The 12006-nt window shown below is 53.1% G+C and overlaps 5 protein-coding genes across 5 annotated transcripts; 2 read left to right on the top strand and 3 right to left on the bottom strand.

Moving 5' to 3' along the window:
* On the top strand, positions 1-1659 carry BDV17DRAFT_291066 (putative MFS transporter; the record flags this gene model as incomplete). Its single annotated transcript, XM_073762045.1, has 4 exons — positions 1-394; positions 465-597; positions 654-1101; positions 1168-1659. 4 exons carry the CDS (start codon positions 1-3, stop codon positions 1657-1659), a joined length of 1467 nt encoding a protein of 488 aa, XP_073615905.1.
* Positions 1660-1961: 302 nt separating this feature from the next.
* BDV17DRAFT_262684 (uncharacterized protein) lies at positions 1962-2858 on the bottom strand. The gene is made up of 2 exons (XM_073757819.1): positions 2797-2858; positions 1962-2708 (listed from the first exon to the last, which is right to left on the bottom strand). The coding sequence occupies exon 2, from the start codon at positions 2698-2700 to the stop codon at positions 2470-2472; it is 231 nt and encodes a 76-aa protein (XP_073615904.1). The 5' UTR covers positions 2701-2708; positions 2797-2858; the 3' UTR covers positions 1962-2469.
* Positions 2859-3464: 606 nt separating this feature from the next.
* BDV17DRAFT_262683 (sulfite reductase subunit alpha) lies at positions 3465-7004 on the bottom strand. Its single transcript, XM_073757818.1, has one exon. It carries the CDS (start codon positions 6823-6825, stop codon positions 3688-3690), a length of 3138 nt encoding a protein of 1045 aa, XP_073615903.1. The 5' UTR covers positions 6826-7004; the 3' UTR covers positions 3465-3687.
* A 287-nt stretch (positions 7005-7291) lies between these two features.
* Positions 7292-8096, top strand: BDV17DRAFT_281607 (uncharacterized protein; the record flags this gene model as incomplete). Its single annotated transcript, XM_073760050.1, has 2 exons — positions 7292-7330; positions 7434-8096. The coding sequence occupies 2 exons, from the start codon at positions 7292-7294 to the stop codon at positions 8094-8096; spliced, it is 702 nt and encodes a 233-aa protein (XP_073615902.1).
* On the bottom strand, positions 8081-8917 carry BDV17DRAFT_82849 (uncharacterized protein). The gene is made up of 2 exons (XM_073765198.1): positions 8908-8917; positions 8081-8858 (listed from the first exon to the last, which is right to left on the bottom strand). Exon 2 carries the CDS (start codon positions 8771-8773, stop codon positions 8315-8317), a length of 459 nt encoding a protein of 152 aa, XP_073615901.1. The 5' UTR covers positions 8774-8858; positions 8908-8917; the 3' UTR covers positions 8081-8314.
* Positions 8918-12006: the final 3089 nt, after the last annotated feature.

Raw genomic sequence — 12006 nt, 5'->3', positions numbered from 1 at the left:
ATGACCACCGAAACCAACCCCCTCCTCCAGCTCCCCGTCCAAGCAAACAGACACCGACCCAACGCGAATGCTATCCTCATCCTGGTCTTCATCATCGCCATCACAATCGACTTCGGCGACTACCTCTCCGTCACGCCGCGAACCCAGATTTTGGAGAATATAATCTGCCACAACTTCCATCCCGATGCGGCCGCCAACTCATCCACCTGCAAGGACGCCGACGTCCAGCGCGAATTGGCGCTCATTAATGGCTGGAAGGATACGTTCGACCAGCTCCCTGGTATTATTCTCGCGCTGCCGTTTGGGTTCATGGCGGATCGGGTGGGGAGGAAGAAGGTGCTTATGTTGAGTCTTTTTGGGCTCATGATGCAGGAGGGTGCGGTTAGGGTTATTTGTTCGTTCTTTCTGTTCTTTTATCACTATTAACTTGGGCGATGGGGTTGAGGCTAAAGTTGATGATATAGGCTGGAATAGTCGGACTATTTCCCCGCGCGTTGTTTGGTTTACTTCCTTATTTCAGATCTGTGGTGGTGGATCTCAGATCGCTACTTCGATGGCGTTTACGATCATGACGGATATTTTTCCGGTTGAGAAACGGTTTGTCTCATTCTTCCTTTCCCGAGACGCCTTGCCTGTGTACTAACGGCGTACAGAACCAACAAGTTCTTTCTCATCGCCTCGGGCTCCCTGGTGGCTGACATCGTCGCCAATCCAATCAGCGCCTGGCTAATGACGATTTCGCCCTGGCTGCCGTATCTTCTCAGCATGGGTACTGAGATTGTCGGCGTGCTTGCGGCTCTGGCTATACCGGAGACGCTGCCCAAGACTCTAGATGAGGAAGAAGATTCCACGACCCAGAGCGCTGCGGATAGCGATGGCGTTGAAAACGTGGTTGACGACAATGGAAATGGGCAAGCCGGCATGTTCAAAACATTCTTCCATCCCGCCGCGACGCAAATGCTGCATTTGAGAGACTTCATCTGGAGCGATCGGAATGTCCTCGCGATATCCGTCGCCTTCTTCGCTGCTAATGCGGGACAACAATCACTGAATCTGATGCTGCAGTACGCATCGAAGAGGTTCTCCTGGTCGATGGGCGAGGTTCGATACCCATCCAAATCCACTCCTATTAAGCCAATGGACGTACCCTAATCCAACCTCTCACAGGCAAGCATCCTCAAATCCATCAAAGGTGCCATAAACCTCTTCCTCCTCCTCCTTGTCCTCCCAGCCATCTCCCACCTCCTAAACCACCATTTCCCCCCGGCAAAGCGCGACCTCCTAATAGCCCGCGTCAGCGCCTCATTCCTCGTCCTCGGACTCACCCTCATGGGACTCGCATCCCACCCAGCACCCTTCGTAACAGGCGTCTCAGTCATGGCCTTAGGCTGGGGATTTACATCTGCCCTGCGCAGCGTCGCAAGCGCTACCGTGTCAGACGCGCAGATTGGATTGCTGAATACGACCATTGCGCTTGTGCAAGGGGTAGGTGGGGTTTTCGCGAGCCCGGCGCTGGCGGGCGCCTTTAATTATGGGTTGGGGGTTGGAGGGGGGTGGGTGGGTTTGCCGTTTTTGGTGGCTGCCGTATTGTTTGGTGTTTCGGGGGGTGTGGCGGGGGTTGTTAGGGTTGGGGGTGGGCGCGGTGCGGTGCATTTATAGAGTTGATAGATGGGTATAGAGCATTGGATATTGACTTGGAGTTCTTGGATAGAGAGGCTCATTCTTGTCGCTTAATCTTTAGCTCATAGACAATTCGAGACTCCATAATGCACGGATCGTGGCTGCACGTTCCTTGCTTGGTAGAGTGATAACTTATCCGATCTAGGAAGGTGGATGCAGAAATATGCCAAAGAGGAAGAGCGGTCCAGGGGTCCCGATTGCACCTTCTGAATGTAGAAAAACATCGTCTATATTGGAAGGTGCGACTAAGGGCTCTTTCCCTTCCCATCTGAGCCCACGTTCCACGATTCGAGATACTCAACGCTTCAATCATCCTTCTCCTTAACAGACCGCCACTCCGCAAGCAGACTCCCATCCATCGGGAAACAGCCCAAGGTTGAGTGAGAAGGCGATGAGCAAGATAGCGAAGGTGACGAGTAGTCCAATGACTTTGCCGTTGGCCCATGGATACTTTGTGCCTGCCCAGGACAGCGCAATGAAGAGGCTTGTTAACGCGGGGATGAAGAGTAGGTTGCTGAGCGGATTGAGCTCCAGGAGCTTCTTTGAAAGAAATGCTCGAATCGCTTGGTTTTGGGTCTGAGAATAGAAATATTGTCATGAGCAGCGCGACACCTCCCGTGGGTAAATTGATCCAGAAACACCACCTCCAGCCCAGCGACTCGGTCAACAGCCCGCCGACAATAGGTGCAGCGAGAGTAGCCACGCCCTCGACCATGCCTGGCATACCACAGTAGAATGGGCGGCGACGGAGAGGCATGATATACAGAAGAATGGTGAACAGACCTCCGATTATGCCCGCGAAGTCCGCTCCAGTGATTGCTCTCCCAACGACAAACATGGCCGATGTACTAGCCGTAGAGCAGAGCAGAGACCCAACAAGAAAGACAGCCTGCGCAAGCAAAAACATCCACTTAATCGAAAACAGTCTATACAGCTTCCCAAAGACAAACTGGAAGACGCAAGAGCAGAGTCGAAACGCCGATGAGTACCAGCCAACATCCGCAACGGTGTTGAAGTCATCAGTGATACTGCCAAATTCAAAGTTAGCTGCTCCATCCAACCTCAGACATCAGACATCACACGTCAGGCAAATCTGGGTTCGAGACAAAGACAAACCTAGGAACAACAGTCCCAACAATATTCGTATCTAATGCTGCTGACCCTAAGCAGGACACTCATTGTCAAGATGATCAGCCAGAACTTCGAGCTCGTTGGGTACTCGCGCTCGCGGCTTGCTAATGGTAGGGCTGGCTGGCCCTGATCCGGGGCCTGATGTTGATGTTGTGCTTCAGTTAGGGTTACTTCAGTGACGGCGCCGCCTATGTCTGTGTTTGGTTCGAGTCTGCGCAGTTGGATATTTATGGTATCCGATGAAACATCGCGTGTCCTCGGTGCCGTCGTTGCGGTTACTGTTTGTGTAGCCATACTAAAGGCGAGAGAAAAGTTGTAGGTTGTTGTAGAGGCACGTAAAAAACCACCTGGGCAGACTACCTATATATATTTCGGTCACGGTAGGCAGCAATGAACACCGGAGGCCGGGAAAAAGTTCACTTCCATTTTCAACTTGGAAGGTTGACGCCTTGGCCAGCCTGGTAAGATTGGCCAAGAATGACATGGCCGAGAGGTCCAGTTATTGGCCATTTCGGGGTGAGGGAGAGATTCGGAGTTCAGTTCAGGATATCGGAGTTCAAACTAGAAGCCGGACCAGAAAGGTTCGACGTTGAATCACCTCCAAAACTACTCCAACACCAATAATACCCACTTCTTTAAGTGTTGTTTGGGTGGTCAAGACGATGCTAGGGTAATGGAAACATGATCATAAACGTGTAGTCATTCAGTTCATATCAGCACGATCTATATCGCAACCAAATGCTTGCAGCAGATGCAGAGTATATACGTCTATCGAGTTGGAAAGTGACATGTCGACATCAGATCAAAAGATCAAAAGCGCTAAAGCAGGGGTATGAATAAGGCAAGGCATCATTCATATACAAGACCAAAGCCAGCCTAGTAAACCTCAAGAACATATCTCTCCTCATCCTTCAACTTCTCAATCTCCTTCCGAGGCTCAACCTTCTTGCCCGTATTCTTGGCCTCCATCGCAATGGCCTCCTCAAGCACAGCCGTAACATCAGGAACCGGCCAAGTCGGACCACAGAGGTAGAAGCTGCCTTCTTCACGAATATAAGCCTGCATGATCTCGGGCAGGGTCTGGCGCATGCGGTCCTGGATGTAGATCTTCTGCGGCTGGTCACGCGAGAAGGCACGGCCGAGGAGTGTGATAACGCCAGCTTCCTGGTACGCCTCCCATTCCTCGCCGTAACAGTATTCTTCGCGCTGGTGGCGAGAGCCCATGTAGAGGAGGACAGCGCCGATTTCCTTGCCCTGCGCCTTTTCGAGAGCGCGGTGCTGCACGAAGGCGCGGAAGGGGGCGAGACCCGTTCCCAGACCGGCCATGATGAGCGGCTGTGTGGGTTTCGGGGGGAGTTTCATGACGCTGCTCTTCACGGAGACTGTGACGGGGGTTCCGGGGGCGAGGCGATACAGGTAGCGGGTTGAGATACCGAAGCGGTCGCGGCCGCGCGGGTCCTTCCAGTTTACGACGACGATCATGAGGGCAACTGTTGTGGGGGTGACCTTTTGGCAAGACGCGATAGAGTACTCGCGGCGCTTGAGGGGGGACACGATGCGGATGAGGTCGTGGAAGGCCGGGTGGGCGGAGGGGTACTCGAGGAGGATATCGGCGTAGGTGACGGTGTCAACTTCGGCGCGGCGCTTGAACTCGACGGCGCCGTCGGGCCCGCCGAGGGTGAGGAGGTCGGTCTTTTCCTTCTCGTCTGTGGCGAACTCGGCGAGGGCTTCGTAGAAGCGTTTTGGTGGGCGGCCGAAGATGTCGACGTTTTGCATGAGCGCTTGGTAAACGGTGCGGTTTTCGAGCACGGCTGGGTCCTCGCGGCTGGGGACTTCGACGACCTCGTCCGGGTTTAGGCCGTAGAACTTGATGAATTCTTGGACGTCCTCGGGGTCGTTCTCGCAGTGCACGCCGAGGGCTTCGCCAATGTCGTAGGTGAGGCCGGAGTCGCCGAGGTCGAATTCGATGTGGAATATGTTACGGTCGTAGGTGACGGGGGTCAGGCGTCTGTTCTCCTTGACATGGACCGTGAAAGTCCTGGTGGGCAAGTCGGGGCGGAGGGCAGACTTTGCACCGTAGGCTTCCTTGAATGCAAGCCCCTTGGCAACAGTCTGCCAGTCCTTGAGGAAGGTCTCGGGCTCGGACTCGTCCTTGTCGAAGGGCACAAAACTGTTGGGGGTCAGGTCCTTGGCGAGCTGAGGAGCCTCAGCACCCTCCTCGGGGTTCTTCCAGGCCTCAGGGATCTCCGCCTGGCGGAGAACCTTCTCCAGTTCCTTAGTGACCTTGTCCAAGGACTCGGCATTGCCGGCAAGAGAAGCAATCTTCTTAACGCTAGACTCCTCGACGGAGGGAAGAGCCACGCGCAAGAAAGCAACCTGCAAGGCGGCAGACTTAAGAGCAGAGTCTTCGACAGCAGAGGGGTCAAGAAGGTGCAGGGCAATTCCACGCTGCGCAACGGTCTGCTTGAAAGCGGCAGGCAGCTTTTTCTCAAGCTCGTCCTCCTTGACGCCGGTAACGTTCAGAAGAAGCTTAGCGTAGTCCTTGACGGAAGAAAGGATGTCAATCTCGCCAAGCAGCTTGATGTCTCCGACATAGGCGGTGTCAGCGGCATTTACAGGGTAAGGAGCATCGACAATCTTCGAGCTCTTGCGAATGTCGACGCGAACAGCTCCACCCTGGATGAGGTTGTCAAAGACCTTGCTGGTGGTGACATTGCTTGCTGAATCAGCCGCCAGCGCCTGGGAGAGAAGAGTGGCGGTCTCGTTGGAGGCCGATGTGTCAACGTCCCAGAAGGTGAACTCCTGCACAGTGGCGGGGTCCAGGAGCTGGAGAGGCTCAACAGTGCTGCCGGTCTGGACAATGGGCTTCTCAGAAACGAGCTGAAATGAAGCAGCAATGTTGATCAGGTCCCAGCGCTGAGAACGAGCATACTTGATGTCCACGACAGAAGGCGCCTGCTCGCGGTCGGTGGCGAATATGAGAGCCGCGAGGACGTCCTCGTAAAGTGTAGAGCGGATACCTTGCTCTTGCACGGCCTGCTCGTTGGCAACCTGTCCGAGAACACCAACGGTCTTGACGGACTTGGGAAGGACCTTCAAGAACTCTTCCTCGACAAACGGACGGTAGACACGAACGTTAACAACACCAACACGGACACCGTCCTTGGCCAAGGAATGAGCGACCTGAGCAGTGAGCGAGGCCTCAATGGTACCGAAGGCAACCAGAACGGACGTGGGTTCAGGGTGGCCGTGGTACTCGAAAGCACCATAGTCAGTGCCAAGCTCTCCGTTCAGAGACCGGATCAACTCAAGCAACTTGCCCTGGTTGTCCAGGTGGCGGCTGCGCTGGTCGTCCAACGTCTTGCGAACGGTCTCGTAGGTGCGGCCAAGCCCAGCCTGGTCAAGGATGTCAATGACGCGGGTGTTGTCACGTCCAACACGAACACCGTCGTAGATGTGGATAGAGGGCAAGACAGATGCGAGCAGTGTAGTGAGGAGAGCCATGTGCTGAGACTCGTGGACAGAGGCACTGGAAACCAGACCCAGGCCGAGCTCCTCCGCAAGAGAGAGGGCAGAGACGTAGTCGGAGACCAGTCCATCCTCTCCGGCATAGTCGACGGCGGCAACGTGCGCGGCAACGGGGCTAGCGACGGAGTATAGCAGGGAAAGCTGCTCCAGCGCAGCACGCATGTACGGAAGGGTGGCGGAAGAGGAAACGATGCCCTGAGGAACATGTCGCTTCTTCAGGTCGAAGTCCTGAGAGAAGAGGTAACCGAGAGCGATGTTTCCGGCACCCTGGCGAGTCTCCATGGCCTGAATGGCGGGGGCGTCGCCATTGGCATTGGCTTCCTGTTTTGAGGCCCATTCACGGAGAGCGACGTCCAGATCGAAGGATTCCGGGGAGTAGGAGAAGATCTTATCACTGAGGGCATAAGCGACCTGCTGAATGAGGGTCTGGGCAGTCACATATGTAGGACCGCCGAGGGTCGAGAGGGCTGGCGAAGAGGAGCCCATGGTGTGGAATTCCTGTTCAGATACCAGAGTCAAGTATCCGCTATCCCAGAGAACAGGAACAAGAATGAAAAAGACAACAACGACGAGGGGAGAAAGAGAGAAAAGGCAGTGGGAGGAGGCGGAAATGTTCTATAGTCCCCCCAGGAAAAATGCCAGGGGTTATACCCGATGCGGCCTAGTGGCAATCACGCAATTTCTTATCGCAAGATCTAAGAGCGGTGAATTCCGGCAGAAAACCTCCGCTTTCGGCCGAGGGCACCTCTTCCCCGCATTAGTAATCCTTTTCTCCAATTATTAGCCTCAGGCAGTAATCGCCCAGTCTAGGCTTAGCGTGCCATGCTGGACAACGTCATTGTGCCTCAGCGGTCCTTGCTCGAACTTCACTCCAACTTAGCGTCAGGCGCCCCAAGATACTATTGTTCTAGCCACCAAAGACCCTTGCTTAACAATAAGAATATACACCAACATGGCAAACGTTGCCTTGATTGGAGCCACTGGCATGGTGGTATGTACTGCACCCCGCATCTGCATTATGCACGGCCTGGGTCTTGTCAACTACATGCGCATCGCAGGTCTCCATTGTACGTCAGAAACTTATATATCTCTAGGGAGGCCACATCCTCAGCAGCCTCCTTGCAAACCCGTCCGTCACACGAGTCGACACAATCTCCCGTCGCACACCCGCAGCTGCAGCTAGCGCACCAAACGCAAAACTGACCACGTTCGTGTCCGCCGATACATCCAAGTGGCCGGGCGAGCTAGCTTCACTCACACCCACCCCGTCTATCTTCATTTCGTCTCTCGCAACCACGAGAGGAGCCGCCGGTGGTTTCGAGAACCAGCACAAATTCGAGCACGACTTTAACCTGGAAATGGCCAAGGCGGCTCGCGATGCGGGGTCCAAGGTATACGTCCTGATTTCGTCGAGCGGCGCAGACACGAAGTCGAATTTCGCGTATACTCGGATGAAGGGGGAGATTGAGGAAGGGGTTAAGGCGCTAGGGTTTGAGAGGACGGTCATTCTGCGGCCGGGTCTGATTGCTGGTCAGCGTGAGGAGAGTCGGCCGGCGGAGGCTGTTTTCAGGTTCGTTGCTGGGGCTGTGGGTAAAGTGCACTCTAGCTTGAAGGATTGCTGGGCTCAGGAAGCCGATGTTATTGGGAGAGCTGCGGTTAATGCTGGGCTTAAGGCTTTGGAGGGGGATGTTCCTGCGGGCTCTGAGAAGGTCTGGACGCTGTTTGGCAGTGACATTCTCAAAGAGGGAAAGGCATGATTTATACTCTCTTGTTGAGCCCCTAGGCAATGCTCATATATATATCTTTATGGTTTTCTGTCAATTGCGCTTTCAGCTCGCTGTTCTCGTTTTGAGCAAGTCCGTTTATAGTTTTAGACAAAATATGTATATTCCTACAATACACCGAGCAAATTTCTAAAAATATGCATTTTAACAGCCACCATCCACACGACCTGCACTAAAACAGCGCAACAGACCTATTTCCTAGTCCTATTCTTCTGTGGCGACTGCCGACTACTACTCGCCCCCCTCTCAGCATTCTTCTCCGCCCCTCCCTCCTTGGGATCCCTCCAATGCGAAACATCCTTATCAGCCGCACTAACACCCAGCGGATCACGCTGGTCTCCCTGCTTCTTCGTCTGCTCTCTGGAAGACCCAAGCTCGCTCTCAGGAGAAGTCTTGGATGCATCGAAAGCGGCGTTCCGATGCGCGACCTCGTCTGTTGTTGCTGACTGAGAGGCCTCTGCTGCGCGCCGCGGCTCGAGCTTGTTGCGATCGTGGAAGTGGTCTTCTTCGTCTTGGGGTTGACTTAGACGGGGCGTGCTGGTTAGGAGGGTTCGGCGGGCTTGAGCTTGCATGGGGGAGACAAGGCTGCGCTGCGTCCGGCGCAGGCTGGCCTGTGTCAACTGCCCGATTGTTGTCATTTCTTTGAACATGGTGTAGGTATTTGAAGGAATTGCTCTGCAATTGTCTGGCGAGCAGGAATGTACTGTGTTACAGTTTATGGTCTCGGGCTTCTAGCTTGTACTCAATTAGACGAGTTGCGGTGGTTCAGCGATATACAACTTACTGGGAATTCGAGTGCACCTTACTCTGGGTTTGAAGAGTTGATTAGGGGAGAAAGAAGAAGCAAGATGAATAACGGGGAGAATTGGAGTTGATCTTCCTAGCTACCATGGGTTCAAGCTGTCATATTGACGTCATTCCTGAAAGGGAAGTGCAGTATCATCACGTGACCTATAAGACAAGTGAACCGTGCATATCTTATGCAGCTACGGAGCACAGTATGTACATCCCCAGCGCATACTGCGCTCTTCGGTTTGATTGCAAATGTGATTGCTGTCAAGTACAAGGCTACGCGGGGGCTCGTCTATCAGAGTAAAAGGCGGAGAGGAAACAACATTACCTGGCACGGTCGAAGCAGACGTGTCTCGAAAGGCAGAAAATCCTATTCAGACCATGAATCCGAGCCTTGACAGCGGAGGACCCCGCGCCACGGGCAGAGCCTTGCAGGAGGACATGCCATCCGTGAACTCCAATCTGCCACGTCAATGGGGCTATACAGAAGGACGAGTCTGGGTTTGAATCGTGAACGCCACGCTGTGGTATCCCTGCAACTTCGGTTCATACTAGGATTCATACCCAACGCAGAACACCAAGCCCATACCGACTTTTCATGTGTAGCGTTCGCGATGAAGCAAAAGTGGCCAACGGACAATAGCAAAAGGAGGTGTGGAGGCATCGCACGGTAGCATTATCCCCATTGCAAAGATGCTTTCGGGCAGCTATTCAAAGATAGCAAGGCGAGGTTGACTTCATACCTGGAAGATCAGCTGCACCAAGACGCGCTTGACTTATCGACTGGGCCTCGAATGTTCAAGAACGGAGATGCAAGACGCAAAATCACGGACCTGAGCTCAAGATTGCAACGCGTTGCAGCTGTCAACGTGCAGATGCACGAATCTGGCCCCAACTCACCTTCCAACAGTGAGTGGGTCCCTGGTCGAGAATCCGAGAACCTGCGAATACATCTGACAGGGTTCATGGTTAAGCGCATAAACCTATTGATGTGTCAGCGAATCGACTGGCTGTAGTTTGCTGACAGCATTTAGCATGCATCTCCATGATGACCAATCCAAACGCGCAGCAAGGGTGCAGCAGAGAAAGCACTTTCACCTTAAAATCGCGAGTGCGGAATCGGCCCTTTCCATTTGTTATCTAGAAACAGCCTAACAAGAGTGTATGCGGATTCCGCAGAAGGCATGCTTGCTTGAGAGATCACGGGATCAAAACAACCCGGCGCACTGGGAGCGCGTATGTGGGTCTCTCGAATTCAATTTCAACGTCATCAAAAACGGATTTTGATAACTAGGGCACAGATGAGAAAAAAATCGCGAAGCCTCAAAAGATGCGATATTACATTTTCCTTGGTCCTCAATTTGGTAAGAGAAAGCATGATCGATTGGTGAAGATTATCTCCCATGCTGTTGGGCCAGATCCTTGTTGTTGAAAGTGTAATTGCCACTGTCAGGGATAGACATGGCATGCCCGACGTAAGACAACCTGAGAGAAAGACGAGGCAGTGGCGAAAGCAGAATAGATCGGCTCGTGGATGGATCCGAATTTGATCCTCGGCGTTGCTCCTTCAATGTGACTCCAAAGCACGGGTGAGCAGCATCTGAGTTGGCAATCAACCTTCTACCGTGGTCTTGTGCTGCGGCCATTTTCAGCACGGCCATCGAATTGAGATAGTCCGACGATTCTTTGCCATCAAACTAGAATGACAGCAAAATGATAGAAATCCACGGAATCACCGTCGTTCCCAGAACGCCCGGCCAAGCGGGGACGAGAAGACTGCCCAATCGTTCGCCAATAACAGTGGGAGAAATGAAGTAGCCTTTCGAGCTCATTTCCATGCGGCATACATTGCCAGCCTGCTTCCTCAGAATAGGCCATCAGCGGAAGACGAGATTTGAAGGCCATTGACCAGACGAAGGACGCCACGTCAGAGTCTCCGAGCTCTAGTGCAGCTGCATGGGTTCAACGTAAGTCCACCGTGCCACAGTCTGTATCAGCTATGGTCGAAGCGCAATAAGTGCATCCTATCATCGTAACGGAGGGTCGTATGGAACCGAACTGAACCCTGCACCTGGGCGGGGGTGGATGCGGGATTACTTGTCTGCAGATGAAAGAGATCAGCTGAATGAAATCCGCCCTCCCTGGGAACCGAGCCCATCATACCGATTCGAGAAATGGCGAAGCCCAAGGCCGATAGCCACAGATGCAACGGACACCAATCGACCGGTGCTAGTGACGCATAGTTTGCCACGAAGGGCAGAAACTTTTGGGCAACGATGTCCGAACGGGAGCACGCGGAAATGAGACAGCCATTGGCAGGAAAAGAAATCAATTCACATCCTTAGCTGATGAGAGACAGGAGGAAATGGAACCCCAGGCCGGAACAATCGCTCGACGGTCCGAGAGACACGGTTCCCTTTACCCACTCCAATCAAGGTACGGTGTATTGATAGGATAAGGACATGCCATCAAGCTATCTCCAGTCAAGTCGTCTGTATCATAACAGCAGGGACAATTTTATCAAAGCTAATTGGTTGTCAGTAAAGATTCGAGTAACCTAGTAAGGTGCTGGGGTACCTGAAAGGTTGGGCTGGCATAGCAGGCTGATTATGCTCATGCCGAGAACAATAAACAAGTTGCGAGATAGTTTATTGTTTTTTTTTTTTTGAATTTCATGTCCGTTTGATGAACCCCGCTTCCTCAGAACGCATTGTCGTGCGAGTCTTGATTGGTTGCCCGTCTCTTTGCTCCTGTCATTCTTTTTCTAGCTTCATTTTGTTTTGGGTTTCTGTTTCCAAATTGAATGCAAGGTAAACTTTGAACAGGGGGCAAGAGAAGGCTCCAATGTAAGACAGCTTGACAGTTGGCACAAGGTAACAGCCTAGTCATGCAGGAGCTTTGATCCAGGAAGTGCGAAGGATGTCTGGTTCTCGAAAACGCGGCTTCATGCTGATGCAGATGCATAGACGAAACGGGGATGATCGATGGAAAATCAATGGCCACCATTCCAAACCGACGCCCCAGGACGAGAATCATTGACTCGAGCTGAGGGATTTTCAGAAGACCGAGCTAGCTGAGAGAAACCATGCTG

The sequence above is a fragment of the Aspergillus undulatus genome (assembly GCF_047715775.1).
Source record: "Aspergillus undulatus strain CBS 261.88 unplaced genomic scaffold BDV17scaffold_22, whole genome shotgun sequence".
Taxonomy (NCBI): Eukaryota; Fungi; Ascomycota; class Eurotiomycetes; order Eurotiales; family Aspergillaceae; genus Aspergillus; species Aspergillus undulatus.
Note: the sequence above shows the minus strand (reverse complement) of the source record. Positions and strands in the feature narration are given on the sequence as shown.